The sequence below is a fragment of the Neofelis nebulosa genome, chromosome 6 (genome assembly GCF_028018385.1).
Source record: "Neofelis nebulosa isolate mNeoNeb1 chromosome 6, mNeoNeb1.pri, whole genome shotgun sequence".
NCBI lineage: Eukaryota > Metazoa > Chordata > Mammalia > Carnivora > Felidae > Neofelis > Neofelis nebulosa.
Window position 1 is genome coordinate 53984151 of NC_080787.1, and position 23136 is coordinate 54007286.

Below are 23136 nucleotides of genomic sequence, written 5' to 3' on the forward strand. Positions count from 1 at the left end.
ATTTTTCTGCCAAAGATGTACTGCATGTCTAAGATCTCCAGAATAAAATAATGGATAAGAGATTTAAACTGTGGGTTCGTTGAACTAGCTTCTTGGAAACCTGATAACTGTTAGTTATCTAACTAGTAGAAACTAGACATTTGCCAAATGAAGGTAAGGGGCTGTAAGAGTGTAGGTTTTTACAAAGCATGCAAACTTCCGTATTTAAAACAATGTAAAGTGCGGCAAAATAATAAATCGCCCGATAAAGGAGTGTCTTGTGAGGAAACAAAGTCAGGTGTTTGGGCTTTAAGAGGTGGGGCTCGTATTGCGGATAAGTTCCGGCGCTCTACGCGGAACAGCGGACTACAAACCCCAGAGTACATTGCGGGCTCCGTCTCCTCTGGACTCGGGTTTCAGGGCCTTAGGAGTCTCAACGTCTTTCTCCCCTCTTGCATGATGGGATGCAAACGGAGACACTTGTAGTAAGGCAAATCTTGCCGTGGCATTCTTTCGCCCTGCTTCTATACTAATCTTATCTTTTCCTGAACTTCCAAGTACGTACTTGCAAAAAGTTTAGCCATTTTAACAGCATGTGACTGCAGTGGGGTTTCTCCGTTTCCCTGAAATCCTGGCGTAGGACTCGAACCAGAGTCCCCGAAAAGCGTGTAGCGACTTTCCTGAGCACGAAGTTCGATGCTCCTGAAGGAATGTTTACCTTAGGGTCTCAACCCTAGATTTGAGTTATAAACATTTTTGATATAATGCTTGTTCAAGTTTACATAAGTGGTCACTGAGACGAATACATAGGTTGAATTCGAAGTCGGCAAATTGGTGATCTGACTGCCAAGGCGACCTCGTGCACACCTCCTACCCCTCCACTAGGGAGCGCGCTCGAGGCCAGGGAGCCGTGAGGCGCACGCAAGCGGCAGCGGCACTGCGCATGCTCGGTGCGTCCGCACAGGTTTCCGCAGTAGAGGGGGCAGCTCCTCCGCGGCGTCCGGGGTTTTCAGCAGCGTCGACGCTCTGGTGCTCGCTTGGTCCTCGGCCTCCGCTGGCAGCGGGCGTCCCTCCGCTCCGCGAGTTCCCGGCCGTCGCTCTAGCGCGCCCGGATCTGGCCCCCTGCCCTGCGAAGATGGCTGCCGTACGCCGGGCCCGCAGTTACTGCCGCTGCCTGGTGCGCTTCTCCGACCGAGAACTCTGCTAAGGCCTGTTGAAGCAGACGGACAGGAGTAGACACCCGGACACCCAGCACACCTCCTCGGGGGAGCGGTGCAGAGGGGGTGCGGAGAGCCCCTCGACGGCGGCCGGCCGCCTCGCCAGCATGGTAACCCGGGAGGGGGCTCGCAGGGACACTGCGAGGTGGGAGTGCGGTGTGAAGGAGGGGCTAGGCCTGGGAGGAGCCCCGAGAGAGCGGGAAGTGGAGACTGGGAGGAGTAGGAGCTGCTCGGCCGCCACCCATTGTGGGGCCTTTGGCCTGAGAGGGAGTGGAGCGGGTACCATCCCCGACCGCTCCCTTGCGTTCCCTCCTGCTTGAACCCCCGCAGCCGGGATCCGGTGTGAGAAAGAGCGGGTTTGCAGGACAACAGAAAAGAATGACTCTTTTTGGTTTGCTCAGGACGTGCCCCTCGAGGGATTTTATCAAAAGCAGTGAGGGTAGGTTCAGGTGAGCCGTTGCAGCATCTGAAATTGGCTGGGGGAACCTTGGGAAACGGAGACAACTTGTTGATTGTTACCCCTCCGGCAAGCAGTACCCACGGAGAGGCCGTTCAGGTCCTTTAAGGAGTCCTGGGTTTAGGACGCACCTGCCCCGTGACGCATCAAGTGCCATGGGTAGGATGTTGGCAGGCGGTCCTGGCGGTGTGGGATCAGAGAGATTATGGCTCTCTTCGTAGCGGTGAGGGCCTGAGCAGCGTCAGTGCGGTCCAAATGGAGAGACTGGCTTAAGCTCCAGAAATTGACAACGCAAATTCCATGGGACTGTTGCATGCTGGAATGTGTAGTCTCTACCCTGAACTGCCTTTCTTTGGCTTTGAGTACATTTTCCATCTGAGAGACTAACTAGGATTGAATGAATCAGGTGTGAAATGATACTAAACCAATGAGCTGACACTCAGATGTTTTATTAAATAAATGGATGGGTGAATTTATTTTGTTAAATTAACCAGAATGATAGAAAAAGCAGTAATTGATTACGCCCTTAAGCTTTCAGAATAGTTCTCTGACCGACCAGGATTAAGCACTTAACTTTTTTTTTTTTTTAATGTTTATTTAATTTTGAGACAGAGACAGTGTGAGCAGGGGAGGGATAGAGAGAGAGGGAGACACAGAATCTGAAGCAGGCTCCAGGTTCTGAGCTGTCAGCACAGAGCCCGACGCGGGGCTCAAACTCATGGACCGTGAGATCACGCCCTGAGCGGAAGTCGGACACCCAACCAACTGAGCCCCCAGGCGCCCCAAGCACTTAACTTTTTATATTTCATTAATCCCATCTGCAAAACAGGAGTAAAATGATGAAGACATAAGTAACTCAAGTCAAAGGTGATGTTTAGCTCGATTCAATTATGAAAAATAAAATGAAAATCTCTGGGTGACAGCTGGGGACCTACTTATTTCAAGTAGTATTTGAGTTGACAAAATGTAGTAAAACCCCAAATTTGATAGTCATCATACTGCCAATATCAAAGTAATAAAGGACTGGAATTCAAGAACAAAGCAGGAACTCAGGGGAGAAGATGCTTTCTGTATTAAAGATTTCCTGTTTCTTTTCCTCATTCTTTAGACATGCTCTGTATGTCCACATGACATTTTTTGTTAATTCAAACAATTTTTTTTGAGCTCCTATTGGTGCTAGACCCCAACGAATACTAGATCTCCAATATAACCAGACCTGTAAGGTGATTTATGGTAAAAATTTTTATTTATTTATTTTTAATGTTTATTCATTTTTAGAGAGACCGAGCACTAGTGAGAGAAGGGCAGAGCAAGAGAGGGACACAGAATCTGAAGCAGGCTCCAGGCTCTGAGGTGTCAGCACAGAGCCTGATGTGGGGCTCGAACTCATGGACTGTGAGATCATGACCTGAGCCAAAGTCGGACGGCCAACCAACTGAGCCACCCAGGTGCCCCGATTTATGGTAAACTGTTAATCATAAAATGTCACATATGAAAAAGTACCTCAGAGGTTATCAAATCCAACAACCCTCTCTTCACAGATGTGAAAGGTGAAGCCTGGACAGGCTTTTTCTACAACTTAAGCAATGTGTTTGGCCCTCTAAGGTTACTAATACGACTGATCCTGTTCCCAATGCACTGACTCTAGCAAAGAGACAAAAATAATCTCAATACAGCTATTAAATGCTATGATACAAGCACGAATGTTGTAGGGAAACAAAGGCAGTTCAAATGATTAGACTTACTGGGATGATCCCTGAACTGAACCTTGAAGGATGAGAAGTTACCAAGTGAGGAAGAAGTTATTCCATATGGAGAGAGCAAGCAGCATGTGCAAGAGCATGGAGCTGGAGAGAGCAGGGGAAGCTCTGGAATGAAGTCACTTTAGTAAGACTGCTAGGCCAGAGTTAGAAGGCTGAGTTACTAAGAGGATGTCAGAGGGAGCTCAGGTCCCCTCCCATTAGCTGCACTTAGTGTTTACAGTGACAAAGCAGCCTCTTATTTAAGGATAGAAAGATGCTCCTCAATGGGGTCTATAAATTCAAAGTCCTGGGGTACCTGGGTAGCTCAATCAGTTAAGTGTCTGACTCTTGGTTCTCCTCAGGTCATGATCTCACAGTTTCTTCAGTTTAAGCCCTGCATTTGGCTCTGTATTGGCAGCACAGAGCCTGCCTGGGATCCTTGCTGTCTCCTTCTCTGTCCCTTCCCACTTGCACTGTCTCTCTCAAAATAAGTAAATTTAAAAAGTAAATAAAAATATTTTTTTAAATTCAAAAAAAAATTCAAAGTCCTTCATTATGGGTTTTCCTATTAGTACAAAAGCTCCCAGCTTAAAGAGACCAAAAAATATATTTGATAATACATTAATGCTTCCATTTTCCATTTTTCTGGAAATTAATTCAGAATCTTGGCCTCTTTCATTGATATCTTCGTTAATTTATCCTTTGCGGTGTGCCCAGCACTTTCCAATATACTAACTAGTTCAAGTCTTAAAGTCACCTCTGCTGTGAGTCTGGTTGCCAGAGATAAGATACGAAATGAGGCTTATTTATGTTGTGCTGTAAAGTAGTACAAGTCTGTCTGGTTGCCAAGTTCAAAAATTTGTGTTAATGTGTTTTGTCCTAGAAACAAATTACAGTGAAAATTTACAATTATAAAGCTTGCATCTTGGAAACAAGTGAAATTAAGTAGGTTTTATTCTAATTTCTAATCCTCTGGTCATTTCCCCTATTACCACATTGTGGGACTGAACACATGAAGTGTTGAGCAAGTCCCATTTGCTACTGAGCCTGTTAGCTAACAGACTGAACTGAGGAAGCATTTCATTTTCACTGGAAAGTAGGATTCAGTTTAACTTAGCAAACACATATTGAGAATAAAAGGATAAAATGCAAGGAAACTGACCTGAGACCTTTGTTAAGCCCCAAACCATTGCACAGTAATTCCAGCTCATTTTTTTTCCACTTAAATCAATCCAGTAAATATAAATCTGGGTTTATAAGACAGAACAGGCTTCTTTACAGAAACATTCACTATTACATGTCTTTAATTAATGACCTTTCCCAGGACATTTAAAATAAGAGAAAAGTCGCATTCACATATTAGTAACATGCCAGTGGTGTAAAAGGAAGGGCATCTACCTATGGACTAAAAGTGCTGGATGAAAAGAAAACTATTTGCTGAACTCTATGCTACAACTAAATGTTATTTTCTGAAGCAGAGCTGTTTTAAATCATCTACCATAACATTTTAACTGGAGTCCAGTAAAGTTGTTTATTCTGCACTGTTAAAAAAAAAAGTATGGAATTTTATTCTACTGGAATCATTAAACTTAACTGTGAAGGAGATGAGAGAGAAGCAACTAAATATTTCACCGGGCAAGTAGCTCAAGGAGATGTGGATTACAAAGGGAAACTGATGTTTGCATATTCCTGATGATTATTTTGTTTTCCCCTTCAGGCAGAAGCTGAGGAAGATTGTCATTCTGATACTGTCAGAGCAGGAGATGATGAAAATGAAAGCCCTGCTGAAACAGATCTGCAGGCATGTTTCTTCAAGTGTATATTTAATTCTTATTCCATTACTTTCCATACGTGAGCAAAAATTGGTCATACTTACAAAGATATATCGGTTTTTATTTGCATTGAATTTAACTGTACCTTCGTACTGGTTTACAGAATAAGCAAATTAAAGCTATCTTACAGATTTTTTTTTTAAATCATTTATCACCATATGTTGTTGCAGTATTATTGGCTGTATTTCCTATACTGTACTTTTCATCTCTGTGTCTTACTTATTTTTTAACTGGAAGTTTGTACTTCTGTTTTTTCTTTTTTTAAGATTTTATTTTTAAGTAATCTCCATACCCAGTGTGGGGCATGAATTTACGACCCCCAGATCAGGAGTCTCATGCTCTACCAACAAAGCCAGCCAGGCAACCCTGGAAGTTTGTACTAAATCCCCATTTTACCCATTGTCCCATGTCTCCTTTGCCAACCACCAGTTTCTTTTCTGTATTTATGAATCTGTTTCTGTGCTTTGTTTGCTTGTCTTTTCATTTGTTTTGTTTTTAGATTCTACATGTAAGTGAAATCATATAGTATTTATCTTTCTGTGATTTCTTTTAGCATTATACTCCCTAGGTCCATTTCATGTTGTCAGAAATAGCAAGATCGCTGGGCACCTGGGTGGCTCAGTCGGTTAGGCGTCCGACTTCAGCTCAGGTCATGATCTCACGGTCCATGAGTTTGAGCCCCGCGTCGGGCTCTGTGCTGACAGCTCAGAGCCTGGAGGCTGCTTCGGATTCTGTGTCTCCCTCTCTCTCTGGCCCTCCCCCGTTCATGCTCTGTCTCTGTCTCAAAAATAAATAAACATTAAAAAAAAAATTTTTTTTTAAAAAGAAATAGCAAGATCGCATTCTTTTTTTATGATTAATATTCCATTGTGTATGTATATATACACACACACATATCCCATATCTTCTTTATCCATTTGTCTATCACTAGATACTTTAGATTACTTCCCTTTCTTGGCTATTGCAAATAATGCTGGAATAAACAGAGGTACATATATCTTATCTATTTATTTTTTAACTTTTCTTTTTAAGTACATATGTCTTTTCAAATTAGTGTTTTTGTTTTCTTTGGATAAATAACCAGTAGTGGAATTACTGGACTGTTACACTATTTCAATTTTTAATTTTTTGAGAAACTTCCATGCTGTTTGCCACAGTGGTTGGTACAATTTACATTCCCACCAGCAGGACACAAAGGTGCCCTTTTCTCCTCATCTTAGCCAGTGCTTGTTATTCCTTATCTTTTTGATTCTAGCCATTTTGACAAGGGTAGGACAGTATCTCACTGTGATTTTGATTTGCATTTCCCTGATGATTAGTGAGGTTGAACATCTTTCCATGAGTCTCTTGGCTATTGTCTTTTTTAGAAAAATGTCTATTCAGGTCCTCTGACCATTATAAATAGGATTATTTATTATTGAGTTGTATAAATTCTTTATATATTTTGGATTATCATCTGCAAATGTCTTTTCCCATTCAGCAGATTGCCTTTTTGTTTTGTTGATGATTTCCTTTGCTGTGCAAAGCTTTTTATTTTGATGTAGTCCCAATAGTTTATTTTTGCTTTTGTTTCCCTTTCCTGAGGAGACCTATGCATATATATGTTGCTGAGACCAATGTCCAAGAGATTACTCCCTATGTTTTCTTCTAGGACTATTATGGTTTCAGGACTTACATTTAGGTCTTTAATTCATGTTGATTTTATTTTAGTGTATGGTGTAAGAAGGTGGTCCACTTTCATTCTTTTGCATGTAGCTGTCCAGTTTTCCTGGCACCATTTATTACAGAGACTGTCTTTCCCCCATTGTGTATTCTTGCCTCCTTTCTTGTAGATTAATTAACCATATAAGTGTGGGTTTATTTCTGTGCTCTTTGTTCTTTTGATCTTTATGTGTATTTTTGTTCCAGTACCATACTGTTTTGATTACTGTAGCTTTGTAGTATATCTTGAAATTCGGAGTTGTGATAACTTCCAGCTTTGTTCTTTCTCAAGATTGCTTTGGCTCCTTAGGGTCTTTGTGGTTCCATACAAATCTTGAGATTATTTGTACTAGTTCTGTGAAAACTACTGTTAGTATTTTGATAGGGATTGCATTGAATCTGTAGATTTGATTTGGGTAGTATGGACACTTTAACAATATTAATTCTTTATGCAAGCATGGGATATCTTTCCAGTTATGTGTGTTGTTTTCCATTTTTTTCATCAATGTCTTACAGTTTTTAAAGTATAGCTCTTTCTGGGGCGCCTGGGTGGCTCAATCGGTTAAGCGTCCGACTTCGGCTCAGGTCATGATCTCACAGTCCGTGAGTTCGAGCCCTGTGTCGGGCTCTGTGCTGACCGCTCAGAGCCTGGAGCCTGTTTCAGATTCTGTGTCTCCCTCTCTCTCTGCCCCTCCCCCGTTCATGCTCTGTCTCTCTCTGTCTCAAAAATAAATGTTAAAAAAAAAATTTAAAGTATAGCTCTTTCACCTCCTTGATTAAATTTATTCCTAGTATTCTGTCAATTAATGATAATAATCCCATTTAGGATTATTTTCTTAATTTCTCTTTCTACTACTTTGTTCTCAGTGTACAGAAATGTGACAAATTTCTGTATATTCGTTTTGTGTCCGGCAGCTTTACTGAATTCATTTTTCAAAAAAAATTTTTTGTGGAGTCTTAGGATTTTCTATATGTATCTGGAAATAGTGACAGTTTTTTACTTCCTTACCAGTCTGGATGCCTTTTATTTCTTGTCTGATTGCTGCCACTAGCACTTCCAGTATTATGTTGAGTAAAAGTGGTGAGTGGGTGTCCTTGTCATGTTCCTGATTTTCCTTTAAAGGAAAATCTTTCAGTTTTTCACTGTTGAGTATGATATTAGCTGTGGGTTTGTCATATATGACCTTTTTTATGTTGAGATATGTTCCTTCTAAACCCACTTGAGTTTTTATCATGAATAGATATTGAATTTAGTCAAATGTTTTTTCTGCATCTGTTGAGATGATCATATGGTTTTTATACCTGTTAGGGTAAAGTTTCACATTGATTGATTGGCATATATTGAACCACGCTTGCATTCCTGGAATAAATTCCACTTGATTGTGGTGAATGATCCTTTCAATGTATTACTGAATTCAGTTAATATTTTGTTGAGGATTTGTACATCTATGGTCATCAGAGATGGTGTCTTTGTCTGGTTTTGGTATCAGGGTAATGCTAGCCTTGTAGAATAAATTTGGAAGTTTTCCTTCCTCTTTGTTTTTTGAAATGGTTTGAGAAGACTAAATATTAACTCTTCTTTAAATGTTTGCTAGAACTCACCTGTGAAGTCATCTAGTCCTGGACTTTTGTTCATTGGAGTGTTTTGATTACCAGTTCAATTTTGTTAAGGTATTTGATCTGTTCAAATTTTCTATTCTTGATTCAGTTTTGGAGGATTATATGTTTCTAGGAATTTATCCATTTCTTCTATGTTGTCCATTTGTTGGCATATGCCTTTTCAAATATTGTCTTGGAATTCTTTGTATTTCTGTGGTGTCAGTTGTAATATCTTCTTCTTTTGTGCATTTACTTAACTTGACGACTCTTTGTGTCTTTTTGGGTTTGGCTAAATGTTTATCCCTCTTGCTCGCTTTTTTTTTTTTCCCAAAGGACCAGCTCTTGGTTTCATTGATCATTTCTATTGTTTTTTAAGTCTCTATTTCGTTTATGTCTGCTCTGATCTTTATTATATCCTCCTTTGTACTGGCTTTGGGCTTTGTTCTCCTAGTTCCTTTACGTGTAAGGTTAGATTGTTTGAGATTTTTCTTGTTTCTTGAAGAAAGCCTGTATCACTGTGAATTTTCCTCTTAGAACTACTTTCACTGCATCCCAAAGAATTTGGACCATTGTGTTTTCCATTTGCATTTGTCTCCATGTATTTTTTTTTTTTATTTCCTCTTTGATTTCTTTGTTGATTTATTGGTTGTCTAGTAAGGTGTTATTTAGCCGTTTTGTGTGTTTGTAGTTTGCCCAGTGTTTTTCTTTTAATGGATTTCTAGTTTCATAGTGTTGTGATCAGAGAAGATGCTTGATATGATCTCAAACTTTTTAGTTTTTTAATTCTAACATACAGTAATAGTTTTCCGGTGTACAATATAGTGATTCAATTCTATACATTACCCGATGCTCATTACAGCAGGTGCACTCCTTAATCCCCATCACCTGTTTCACCCATCCTCTCACTCGCCTCCTCTCTGGTAACCATCTCAAACTTTTAAAATTGGGACTTGTTTTGTGGCCTAACATGTCCTCTGTCCTGGAGAATGTTTCATTTACACTTGAAAAACGTGTATTCTGTTGATTTTTGTTGGAACATTCTGTGTATATTTGTTACATCCATCTGGTCTAGTGTGTTGATAGATTTTTGTTGGTTTTCTTACTGATTTTCTGTCTGGATGATTTGTCCATTGGTATAAATGAATTGTTCATGTCTCCTACTATTGTGTTACCATCCATTTTTTTCTTTGTTAATGTTTGCTTTATGTATTTAAGTTCTCCTGTATTGGGTGCATAGGTATTTATAGTTGTTACGTCCTCCTTTTAGAGTGATTCTTTTATCCCTTTTACACTATTATGTAGTGTCTTTGTCTCTTGCTGCGATCTTTATTTCAAAGTCTATTTTGTCTGATGCAAGCATTGCTTTTTTTCTGCTTCTGTTTACATGGTATATATTTTTCTGTCTTCATTTTCAGCCTGTATGTGTTGTTAGATTTGAAGCGAGTCTTTTTTTTTTCTGACTAAAACTACATTTGATTGGTTTATCTCTAAATATTTCTGTCACACAAATTACAAAAAAAATTTACTGTGCATTAAATACTGTATGCAAAAGTTAAAACCTGATAATGCTCTCGGACCTTGGCTGCTATGTTTTGTTACTGGTTTCATAGCTGAATAAATTTTTTTTTTATGGTTTAGTCCCATAAAAAGTCTCAGTTTAGTCCCATTACATAAAGTAAACTTTGGAAAATACAAATAGGTTTTTTTTTTTTTCTTTTTTTTTTTTTTCAGTTTTTATTTTAATTCCAGTAAGGTAACATACAGTGTTATATTAGTTTTGGGTGTACCATTCCATACATCACCCTTTGCTCACCATATGACAAGTGTACTCAAGACCTCTGCCCCACCCACCTCCCTTCTGGTAACCATCAGTTCTCTATAGTTAACAGTTAACCATCACTTTATTTTGTATAGTTCAGAGTTCTCTATGGGTTTGTCTCCCTCTCTTTTTTTCCCCCCTTGCTCATTTGTTTCTTAAATTCCACTTATGAGTGAAGTTATATGGCATTTGTCTTTCTCTGACTGACTTACTTTGCTTGGCATTATACTCTCCAGCTCTACCCATGTCATTGCAAATGGCAAGATTTCATTCTTTTTATGACTGAATAACATTCCATTGTATATATATGGCACTTCTTCCTTATCCATTCATCTATCTATAGACACTTGGGCTACTTCCATATCTTTGCTGTTGTAAATGATGCTTCTATAAACATAGGGGTGCATGTGTCCCTTTGAATTAGTACTTTTGTGTTCTTTGGTTAAATAACCAGTAGTGCAATTACTGGATCATAGGGTAGTTATATTTTTAATTTTTTGAGGAACCTGCATACTGTGTTCCATATTGGCTATACCAATTTGTATTCCCACTAGAAATGTAGGAGGATTCCTTTTTCTCCACATCCTTGCCAATACCTTGTGTTGTTGATTTGAGCCATTCTGACAGGTATGAGGTGATATCTCATCGTGGTTTTGATTTGCATTTCCCTGTTGATGAGTGATGTTGAGCATCTTTTCATGTGTTTGTTGGCCATTTGTGTGTCTTTGGAAAAATGTCTGTTCATGTCTTCTGCTCATTTTTAGTTAGATTAGTTTTTAGATGTTGAATTGTATCAGTTCTTTATAGATTTTGGATACTTGCCCTTAATCAAACATGTCATTTGCAGATATCTTCTCTATTCAGTAGGTTGCCTTTTAGTTTGATTGTTTCCTTTGCTGTGCAGGTTTTTATTTTGACAGAGTCTTCCAATAGTTTATTTTTGCTTTTGTTTCCCTTGCCTCAGGAGACCTATCTAGAAAAGTTGCTATGGCCAGTGTCAGAGAAATTACTGTCTGTGCTCTTTTCTAGGGTTTTTATGGTTTCAGGTCTCACATTAGGTCTTTATTCTGAATTTATTTTTGTGTATGATGTAAGAAAGTGGTCCATTTTCATTCTTTTGCATGTTGCTGTCCAGTTTTCCCAAAACCATTTATTGAAGAGTCTTTTTCCCATTGGCTATTCTTTCCTGTTTTGTCAAAGATCAGTTGACCATATATATATAGCTGTGCGTTTTAAATATATGGCCTTTATTATGTTGATGTATGTTCCCTCTATACCTATTATGTTGGGGTTTTTATCATGAATGGGTGTGGTACTTTGTCAAATGCTTTTTCTGCATCAATTGAAATGATTACATGGTTCTTATTGATATTATGTATTATGTTGATTGACTTGCAAGTATTAAACCACACTTGCAACCCAGAATTAAATGCTACTTGATCATGGTGAATTATTTTTTTTAAATGTATTGTTGGATTCAGTTTGCTAGTATTTTGTTGAGGATTTTTGCATCTATGTTCATCAGGGATATTGGCCTGTACTTCTCTTTTTTAGTGGTGGTGTTATCAGGGTAATGCTGGCCTCATAGAATGAATTTGGAAGTCTTTCTTCCTCTTCTATTTTTTGGAACAGTTTGAGAAGGATGGATATTAACTCTTCTTTAAATGTTTGGTAGAGGGGCGCCTGGGTGGCTTGGTCGGTTAAGCGTCCGAGTTCGGCTCAGGTCATGATCTCACGGTCTGTGGGTTCGAGCCCCGCGTCGGGCTCTGTGCTGACTGCTCAGAGCCTGGAGCCTGTTTCAGATTCTGTGTCTCCCTCTCTCTGTGACCCTCCCCCGTTGGAGCCTGTTTCAGATTCTGTGTCTCCCTCTCTCTGTGACCCTCCCCCGTTCATGCTCTGTCTCTGTCTCAAAAATAAATAAACGTTAAATGTTTGGTAGAATTTGCCTATGAAGCCGTCTGCTCTGGGACTTTTGTTGAAAGGTTTTCATTACTGATTAAATTTCTTTCAGCTTTCCTTCAATTTGCAGTTGTATTTATTTGAGTCCTTTCTCTCTCTCTCTCTCTTTTTCTCTTTGATAAGTCTGGCTACAGGTTTATCAACTGTATGGATTTTGTTTTCAAAGAAGCAGCTCTTGGTTTCATTGATCTGTTCTATTTTTTTAGTTTCTATAACATTTATTTCTGCTCTAATCTTTATTATTTCCTTCCTTCTGGTTTTAGGTTTTGTTTGTTCTTTTTCTAGCTCCTTTATGTATAAGGTTGGGTTGTTTATTTGAGATCTTGAGGTGACCTGTATTGCTATAAACTTCCCTCTTAGAACTGTTTTTGCTGTATTCCAAAGGTTTTGGACTGTTGTGTTTTAATTTTCATTTGTTTCTTTTTTTTTTTTTTTTAACGTTTATTTATTTTTGAGACAGAGAGAGACAGAGCATGAACGGGGGAGGGTCAGAGAGAGGGAGACACAGAATCTGAAACAGGCTCCAGGCTCTGAGCTGTCAGCACAGAGCCCAACACGGGGCTCGAACTCACGGACTGCGAGATCATGACCTGAGCCAAAGTCGGCCACTTAACCGACTGAGCCACCCAGGCGCCCCAATTTTCATTTGTTTCCATGTACTTTTTAATTTCTTCTTTTATTTCCAGGTTGATTCATTCATGGTTTGGTATTATGTTATTTAACCTCCCTGTATTTTGGTCTTTCCAGATTTTTTCTTGTGGTTGACTTCTAGTTTCGTAGTGTTATGGTCAGAAACGGTATGGCTTCACTCTTCTTGCATTTGTTGAGTCTTGTTTTGTGGGCTAATATGTGATCTTTCCAGAAAATGTTCCTTGTGCACTTGAAAAGAATCTGTATTCTGCTGTTTTAGGATGGAATATTAGGGTATATCTGTTAAGTCTATCTGTTCCAGTGTGTCATTCAAAACCATCTTTTTCTTTTTGATTTTCTGTTTAAATCTGTCCATTGGTGTAAATGGGTGTTAAAGTCCCCTCCTAGTATTCTATTATTGATTCGTTCCTTTATGTTTGTTATTATCTGTTTTATGTATTTGGGTGCTTCTGTGTTGGGTGCATAGATATTTACAATTGTTATATCTTCTTTTTGGATTCTCCCTTTAATATTATGCACTGTCTGTCTTTTGCTGTTGTGATAGTCTTTGTTTTAATGTCTACTTTGTCCTACAGAAGTATTGCTACTCCAGCTTTCTTTTGACGTTTGTTAGCATGATAGATGTTTCTCCATCCCCTTGCTTTTAATCTGCAGGTGTCTTTAGGTGCCAAATGCATCTCTTATAGGCAGCATATCGATGGGTCTAGTTTTTTTATCCATTCTGTCACCCTGTGCATTTTGATTGGAGTGTTTATTACATTCAAAGTAATTATTGATAAGTATTTATTGCCATTTTATATTTTCTTTGGTGGTTTCTGAAGATTTTTTTCAGATCCTTTTTTGTCTGATGGTTTGTTGGTTTTCTTAATGATATATTAGATTTCTTTCTCTTTATTCTTTATATATTTATTAGTGGTTTTTGATCTTTGATTACCATTAGGTTTGTTTATAACCTCTTCTGCATATAGCAGTCTATATTAAGTTGATGGCCATTTGATTTTGAACCCATTTCTCTGGAGCATGGGGTGCTGGGGTTTGGTATAAGCAAGTTAGGTAGTAGGTGTCCACTCTGAGCTCTCCCCTGTTTGTTACTCTGCCTCTTGCCCTTCTCCACAACCGGGGCTCCCTCCCCACTGCAGTGGCTACCATCTGTTTATCTTCCACACTGTGTCTGTAGCACTTCCTACTTTCTTCTGTGTGGCTTCTTCTTTATAGTTGTGGAGCTTGTTCTGCCAGTCTTCGGCTCAATTTCTGGAGTATTTAGGATGATTTGATAGTTATCTAGTTGTATTTGTGGGATGAGGTGATCCTAGAGTCCTCCCACTCTGCTGCCATCTTCCAGACTCTGAAGTGAGTCTCTTGTAAGTCAGTCTCTTGTAGGCAGCATATAGGTGGTGGGTCTTTTACCATTCACCACCCTGTATTTTCGGTAGAGCATTTAGTCCATTTACATTTAAAGTACTTGTTGTTAGGTATATTCTTATTGCCATTTTGTTAATTGTTTTGGGGTTTTTGTGTTTTCTCTCTTTTTTCCTGTTTTCTTGCTCTCTTGTGATTGATGGCTTTCTTTAATGTTATGTTTGGATTCCTTACTCTTTATTTTTTGTGTGTCTATTATGGTTTTTTCATTTGTGGTTACCAGGGGGTTCGTATATCATATCCTATGTTTGTGCCAGTCTATATTAAATTGATAGTTATATAAATTCAAATACTTAAAAAATTATTTTTTTTTAACATTTATTTATTATTGAGAGACAGAGCATAAGCATGGGAGGGGTAGAGAGAGGGAGAGACACAGCATCTGAAGGAGGCTGCAGGCTGTGACTGTTGGGCAGCCTGACGTTGGGCTCGAATTCACAAACCGCAAGATCATGACCTGAGCCAAAGTCAGATCCTTAACAGACTGAGCCACCCAGGCCCCCCAAGTTCAAACACTTTCTAAAAGCACTAAATCTTCATTCCCTGTCCCCTGCTTTTTGCATATGATGCCATATTTTACATCTTGTTAGTTTGTGTATCCCATGACTAATTTTTTTTATAGGTACGATTGATTTTATCACTTTTATTGTTTAACCTCCATTCTGGCTTCACAAGTGATTCATCTACTGCCTTAACTATATGTTTCCTTTTACCGGTGCATTTTTTTTCTATCAGTATCTTCTAGTTATGGCCTTTCCTTTTCACTTAAAGGATTCTCTTTAACATTTGTTGTAAGGCTGGTTTAGTGGTGATGAATTTCTTTAACTCTTTTTTTTGTCTGGAAAACTCTTTATCTCTTCTATTCTGAGTAATAGCCTTGCTGAGTAGAGTATTCTTGGTTGTAGGTTTTTCCCTTTCAGCACTTTTTTTTTTAATTTTTAATTTTTAATTAATTAATTAATTAATTATTTATTTTTTTTGAGAGAGAGCACGAGTGCAGGTGGGGCAAAGGACGAGTGAGAGAGAGAGAATCTCGAGAAGACTCTACACCCAGTGCAGAGCCTGATAAGAGACTCAATCTCATGACCACAAGATCATGACTTTAGCCAAAATCAAGAGCTGGAGGCTTAATTGACTGAGCCACCCAGGCCCCCCTGCTTTCAGCACTTTGAATAGAGCATACCACTCCCTTCTAGCCTCTAGTAAAGTTTCTGCTGAAAAATCAGTTGATAACCTTATGGGGTTTCTCTTGTATGTAACTGTTTTGTTTTGATGTTTTTAAGATTCTCTCTTCATCATTACTTTTTGCCGTTTTTAATATGTGTCTTTGTGTGGACCTCCTTGGGTTCATCTTGTTGGGGCAATATATGCTTTCTCGACCTGGATATCTGTTTCCCATTCCAGATTCGGGAACTTTTCAGCTATTATTCTTCAAGTAAGTTTTGTGTCTCTCTGTCTCCTTCTGGGACCCCTATAATGCAAATAATGTTACACTTGATGATGTTACAAAGGTCCCTTAACTATTCTCATTTTTTAATATTTCTCTTTTTTTCTGTTTGGCTTGGTTGCTTTTCATTACATCACTGACCCATTCTTCTGTGTCCTCTGATCTGCTATTCCCTCTAATGTATTTTGCATTTCAGTTACTGAGTTTTTCAGCTCTTTTTGGTTCTTTTTTTTTTTTTTTAATGTCTATTTATTTATTTAAATTTTTTTTTTTTTAACGTTTTATTTATTTTTGAGACAGAGAGAGACAGAGCATGAACGGGGGAGGGGCAGAGAGAGAGGGAGACACAGAATCGGAAGTAGGCTCCAGGCTCTGAGCCATCAGCCCAGAGCCCGACGTGGGGCTCGAACCCACGGACCGCGAGATCGTGACCTGAGCTGAAGTCGGCCGCCCAACCGACTGAGCCACCCAGGCGCCCCTGTTTATTTATTTTTGAGAGAGCGCACGCAAGCAGTGGGGGCTACAGAGAGAGAGGAAGACAGAGGATCCGAAGTAGGCTCTGCACTGACAGCAGAGAGCCCACTGCAGGGCTCAAACCCATGAACCATGAAATCATGTCCTGAACTGAAGTCGGACGCTTAACTGACTGAGCCATCCAGGCACCCCTGATTCATTCTTTTTTATATTTTCTATCTCTTGGTTGAAGTTCTCACTGAGTTCATACACTTATAAGTCTGTTGAGTATCTTTATTTATTTTCTAAGTATTTATATGAGAGACAGACAGATAGATGGTGCATGGGCAGGGGAGGGACAGAGAGAGACAGAGACGGAATCCAAAGCAGGCTCTAGGCTCTGAGCTGTCAGCACAGAGCCCAACGCGAGGCTTAAACTCACAAGCTGTGAGATCATGACCTGAGTTGAAGTCGGATGCTTAGTTGAGGTGCCCCTGTTGAGTATCTTTATGACCATTACTTTGAACTCTTTATTAGGCATATTGCTTATCTTGGTTTCATTTAGCTCTTTTTTTGGGTGATTTTTGTCTTGTTCTTTCATTTGGGACATTTTTCCCTGTCTCCTCGTTTTGTCTCTGTTTCTCTGTGTTAGGTAGGTCAGCTACATGTCCTAGTCTTGGAAGTAGTGGCCTTGGGGAGTCTGAGTGGCTCAGTCGGTTGAGCATCCAACTTTGCCTTAGGTCATGATCTCGCAATTCGCGGGCTTGAACCCCTGTGTCTGGCTCTGTGCTGACAGCTCAGAGCCTGCTTTGGATCCTCTGTTTCTCTCTGCCCGTCCCCTGCTTTGTGTGTGTGTGCTCGTGCGCTCTCTCTCTTTCTCTCTCTCTGAAAAAAAAAAACATTAAAAAAGTAGTGGCCTTGTATAGAAGAGGTTCTGAGATGCTCTGTAGCTCAATCCCCTGGTCACCAGAACCAGGCAGTCCCATGAGTGTTCTCTGTGTGGGCTGTTTGTGCCCTCCTGTTGTGGCTGAGCTGTGATTGATATGGGCATGCTGATAGGTTAGACTGTTCCAGGTCCAGCTGGTTTCAATAATCTGCTGTTTGCTATAGGTGCACTGGACGGGTTTTGCTCTTGGTGCTGTTGGATGCCCGACTGTAGCTGCTATAGACTTTACAGTTGGTGGAGTCAGTCCTCACGTTGGCTGTCTGCAATTAACTGCTACTGACAGCTGCAGGCACACCAAAGGGCACGGCTTCTCCCAGCACAGCCAGCTAAGATCCTGGCTGCAGGAATTGATGTGTTATTTTTGTGGGGTATCTCCCTCCATTCCCACGAAAGGAGTCACTTTGGAGGGGTGCTGGTCCTGCCCAGGGCTGCCTGCTGGCTGTAGCTATTTTCAACGGGAGAAAAATGTAACTATTTTCGGCGGGAGGTCTACAGGGAAATGCAGCTGTGGGGCACACAAGTGTTAGCAAGGGAGACAGATAGTGTTAGAATTTGCTTCTTGCATGTCTCTAGCTCTTCAGACTGGGGGAGGGAAGAAAAATGGCACCCATTAGCACTTTTGTTCCAGGAGAACTCTCCTGCAGGTACCTGCACCTTTGGTACATGTCCTGGCATTAATTAATAAATACTTTCATGCATACCCTAGGCACTTTCAAAGTGCTGCTTCTGTGCGATTTGCTGATAGGGTTTTTAGTGTGCTGGCCTTTTAAGGGTGGAGACTCATCCAGTAGCTCTCTTAACTCTCCAGGAGTTAGGCCTCGGGATTTTTAAAGCCAGATGTTATGAGGACTCATCTTCCCAGGGCTGGGAGTGCTTGCTGTGGGGTGATCCCCTTGCTCCTCTGTGCTTGCGATATCCCTCCTGTTAGAGGTTAATTACCCTGGGGATTTGGTTTCCAACTGTGTCTCTGTTCTTCCTACCCTTTTCAATGTGGCCTTCTCTCTCCAACTAGCTGTGGAAGATCTGTTCTGCATCTTCAGGTCATTTTTAGAATTAATTGCAGTAGATATACTTGTTGTCTTGGTGTGTCCATTAGAGGAGGTGAGCTCAGGATCCTCCCACTTACCATCTTCCACAAACAGCAGAACCAGTTTATCCATCCCTTACTGCTACTTCTAGGTACTTTGGATGATACCCCCACTCCTCATGGGCTTCTTTCCTATAGGTACACTATCTTCATGAAACTCTTGTTGGTAATTTATGGACCCTGGAGTTTCACTTGGCCTCTCAGTTTATTAACAGAAACCCAAAAGAGGAAAACTTGTTCAAATGTTAACATTTGCAAAGATCTTAATGCAGTATTTTATAATATTCTGCATTGAACAAAATATATAATACATTAATTATTTCCTTCTTCTGGAAAATTCTGAGTACTCATGTTGAAAATGACAATAATTGCTGTTATATAGTTTGATTTATGAGTTTAAAGTGTTCAAAATAAGGCATAACTCATGGTGCCTGGGTGGCTCAGTCAGTTAAGCGTCTGACTCTTGATCTCAGCTCAGGTCTTGATCTCAAGGTTGTGAGTTCCAGCCCTGCATTGGGCTTCATGCTGGGTGTGGAGCCTACTTAAAAATAGAAACAAAAAAACAGAACAAAATATAAGGCATAACTCAAAACCCATCACCTTATAAAGATTGATGGATTTGACCACCTAAAAGTTAAAACCTATATGTAGAAGAGACATATATTCAAGAGAAATGATCAGCTAGAAAAACTATTTACCACATATAGGCAGATGATTGATACCCACTCTCAGTATATGGAACATCCTTATAAATTAGTAAGAGGGACACAAGATAGATATGAATGGATAGCTAATGGAAAAATAATACAAATAGCTATTAAATATTTGAAGAGATTATTGGTCTCATAGTTTTTAAAATACAAATTGGATCTACACTGGTGTTTTCTTAAAACAATCAGATTGGTGAACATTGCCCATTGTTGTTCAGTCTTGGAGAACACTTAATCAGTGCACATGATGTATAAACTGCTACAACTTTTTGGGGGGACAGACTAGCAAGATGGAACAAAATGAAAAACATACATTGCAGAAAATTAATCTTAAGAAAATAATGAGTAAACTGAGTACATACATATGTACAAAAATGTTTTTTACAACAGTTTTATGAAAAAATTGAATAAAACCATAAATATCCATCACTTGTGTTAAGTAATGGTGAATTCAAACAGTGAAATACACTGTAGTCATTGAAAAGGATGGGGTAAATCCTTGTGCACTGAAATAGAAAAATGTTCATTGTAATTAGATAAATATATCTTACTGAATTTAAAACTGTGATAACTTATATGAAATGTGTCATCTAATAGACATTCAGTGCTACTAAAGACTCTGTAGGTTAGAGGTATATGTGTTTTGGGTTAGAAGTAGGGTGGGAACTAAAACAGAATGGCAAGAAAAATTATTTTAAAACCATGTATTTTATATATACCTCTTCAAAAAAAACTAGGAATAATATACACAGTCCTGTTGATAATGGTCTTCTTTGGGACAAGGGACATTGCCAGTTGGGTTCCCAGAGAGCAGACTTGAAGGTGGAGATTATGATGAGGGAGGTTTAGTGGGGAGTGCTTTTGGGATCAACACCTATAGAAGGGAGAGGGAGGGAAGAATTGGCCTTAGTCAATTCTGTAGTTCTCAGAATGGAGGAACCAGAGCCTTTCAGACTTAATAGCCATTGGTAGTCATTGGGTAGGGATTGCCTGGGAAGGGGTGTAATCTTGCTGAGGCAATACCTGAAAGGGCTGACAGCTAGCTGGGGGCTGTTTCTGTATTAGTCCCAGTATTAGTCCCAGCAGGTGGGCTCATCAGTGCCTTCATTCCTAAAGGGATCTGGGCAGCACAGCAGTCTACCACAAATGGGAACTTCACTTTTTTTCTGTATTTAAAAATTCCTATTACATATATGAGAAAATAGTTCCTTTTTAAAAAAGAGAATGGCTATTGAAAGAAAGGTTTTAGGTTCAACTAGAGAATTTTTAACAGCACTTTTCATATCTAGTAGATGATGTATTCCAGGTAACAAATGTTTGAAAGCTTCTAAGTTCAGCCCCTAGGTGATGGCCTCTCTTTTCAGCTCAACAGAATTTGGTTTTCTGATACCATTAGATTTTTCCTATATAGACAGACTTAGGTGACTCTTCATAATTTTTTTAAAGATTTAAGCAGAACATTATTTTAGAAAGTAACGTGTCGAATGGATATTAGTAACTTAAAAGACCATGTTTTCTAGTCTTCTATTATTTATATGGAAATTGATGTTGGACCTGTTGATAAATTGTTCAGAGCTAAGCTACTCTTCCTTAATGAATCCTAAAGTACTTTTTCCTTCCTTAGGCACAACTCCAGATGTTTCGAGCTCAGTGGATGTTTGAACTTGCTCCAGGTGTAGGCTCTAGCAATTTAGAAACTCGGCCTTGTAGAGCAGCAGCAAAAGGCTCTTTACTGAAAGCAGACACCAAAGGAAAGCAAGAACTGGCAAAGGAAGAAAAGTTAAGTATTATGGACATTGTGACAAAGTAACTTTTTTTTCCAGTTGCACATGAGAATTTGCGTGGTCTTAAGCAAGTGATCATTATAGTTGTATTCTGGTGAAATAAGCACATAACTTATAATTATAACAAAACTTTTCCTCATGTGTGAAAGTATACCAGTATGTCCATCCTTCACTTCTGCTTCTAGGTACTTTGGATGATACCACCATTCATGGGCTTCTTTCTGGAGGTATACTATGTTCGTGGAACTGTCGTTGGCAATTTATAGATCCCTGAGATCCATTTGGTTTCTAAAAGATTGATGCCTCTGAATTTATTAGCAGAAGCACTAAAAGAGAAAAAACTTGTTCAAATGTTAATACCTTTGCAAAGGTATTAATGCAGTATTTTGTTAAAATTTGTGTTGAACAGATGTATAATGATGCATTAATTATTTCCTTATTCTGGAAAATTTTGGAAGTGCTCACACTGAAAAAATTTTGAATGCTGCTACTTATGTGAACTAGGCACAGCACGCTTTCCATTTTTCCTATTCCATAGAGGCTATCATCTTTACATCAATTTTTCTTACAAGTGATTTGCCAGTAAATAATTGAAATTACCGTGATAACTAAAAACTTCCATATTTGTTTTGTTTTTTTATTTTGAAACAGTTACAGAAACAGGTATAGGGAGGTCCCGTGTTGGTGACATCTTACATAGCTATAGTACAATATCAAAAACTAGGAAATAGACGTTGGTTCAATGCACAGAGCTTATTCAGACCTCTCAAATTTATAAGCACTTCTTTGTATGTATGTATGTAAATAGTTCTATGCAGTTTTATTACATGTGTGGCTTCCTTTAACCACCACCATGATCAAGATAACTGTTGGCACCACAGGGCTCTCTCTGTCAACACCTTTATAGTTGTACGCTTTCGTCCCCCCCCCCCCCCCGACCATTCATAACCCCTGGCAATCACTAATCTCCATTCCTATCATTTTGATACTCAAAAAATATTGTATAAATGGAATCATCTAGTGTATAACCTTCTGAGGTGGGCTTTTTTCACTCAGCATAATTCCCCTGAGATCTATCCATGTTTGTGTGTAACGGTAGTTTGTTCCCTTTTTTTGCTCAGTAGTATTGCACGGTATGGTATACCCCAATTTGGTTATTCATCGGCTGAAGGACATTTGGGTTGTTTCTAGTTTTTGGCTATTAATAGAGCAGCTATGAATATTCATGTACAGGTTTTTGCATGAATGTAAGTTTTCATTTTTCTGGCCTAACAGTGCAATTGCTGGGTTGTATGGTAAGTGCCTGTTTGATTAAAAGAAACTGCCCAGTTGTTTTCTTGGGTGTCTGTACCATTTTATGTTCCCTGCAGCAATGTATGAGTGGCCCACGGTCTCCACATCCTTGTCAGCCCTTGGTGTTGTCGTTACTTTTTAGTTTTAGCTATTCTGATAAGTATGTAGTGATACTTCATTGTGATCTTAATTTGTATTTCCCTGATGGCTAATGATGTTGAATACCTTTTCATGTGCTGTTTGCCATCTTTATATCCTCTCTGTACAATATGTTGTCTTTTCTAATTGTATTGCTTGTGTTTTGACTGTTAAGTTTTTGAGGGTTCTTTATGCATTCTAAATACAGTCCTTAGTTGAATACGTGGCTTTTAAATGCTTTCTCTCAGCTTGTAGCTTGTATTTGCATCCTCAGGGTATTTCACAGAGCAAAAGTTTTTAATTTTGATGAGATCCAGTTTATCATCCTTTCCTTTTATGGATTATGCTTTGGGAATTGAGTATAAGAACTGTCTGCCCAGCCATAAATCTCCAAGATTTTTTTTCCCTAAAAGTTGAAAGTTTTATATTTTACATTTAAGTCTGTGATCCATTTTTGAGTTAATTCTTTTTTTTTTTTTTTTTAATTAAAAAAAATTTTTTTTGAGACAGAGACAGAGCATGAGCAGGGGAGGGGCAGAGAGAGGGGGAGACACAGAATCTGAAGCCGGCTCCAGGCTCTGAGCTATCAGCACAGAGCCCAACGCGGAGCTTGAACTCACAGAGCGTGAGATCATGACCTGAGCTGAAGTCGGATGCTCAACTGACTGAGCCACCCAGGCGCCCCTTGAGTTAATTCTTATGTAAGATGTGAGGTTTAAGTCACAGTTCATTACTTTGCCTGTGGATGTCCAATTGTTCTGGCACTATTTGTTGGCAAGACTGCCCTTCTGCCATGCATACTCATTTTTTTTATTATTAAATAAAGTGGCTTTAATTAATTTATTATCTTTTAATTTGTTTTATTTTTTATTTTTTTAGATTTACATCCAGATTAGTTAGCAT

General features: G+C 39.2%; 1 protein-coding gene across 3 annotated transcripts in view; it reads left to right on the plus strand.

Moving 5' to 3' along the window:
* The first annotated feature begins 1055 nt into the window (after positions 1-1055).
* The window catches only part of FBXO9 (F-box protein 9), a 47352-nt gene continuing 25271 nt past the window's right edge, over positions 1056-23136 (plus strand). Inside the window, exons 1-4 of one of the 3 annotated variants that reach the window (XM_058734261.1) lie at positions 1056-1306; positions 2932-3116; positions 5113-5196; positions 20643-20796. In XM_058734261.1, coding sequence (XP_058590244.1) covers positions 3114-3116; positions 5113-5196; positions 20643-20796 — 241 coding nt within the window. In that variant the 5' untranslated portion in view covers positions 1056-1306; positions 2932-3113. The remainder of the gene's footprint in view (positions 1307-2931; positions 3117-5112; positions 5197-20642; positions 20797-23136) is intronic. The other 2 variants (XM_058734260.1, XM_058734262.1) reach the window with 2 other exon arrangements.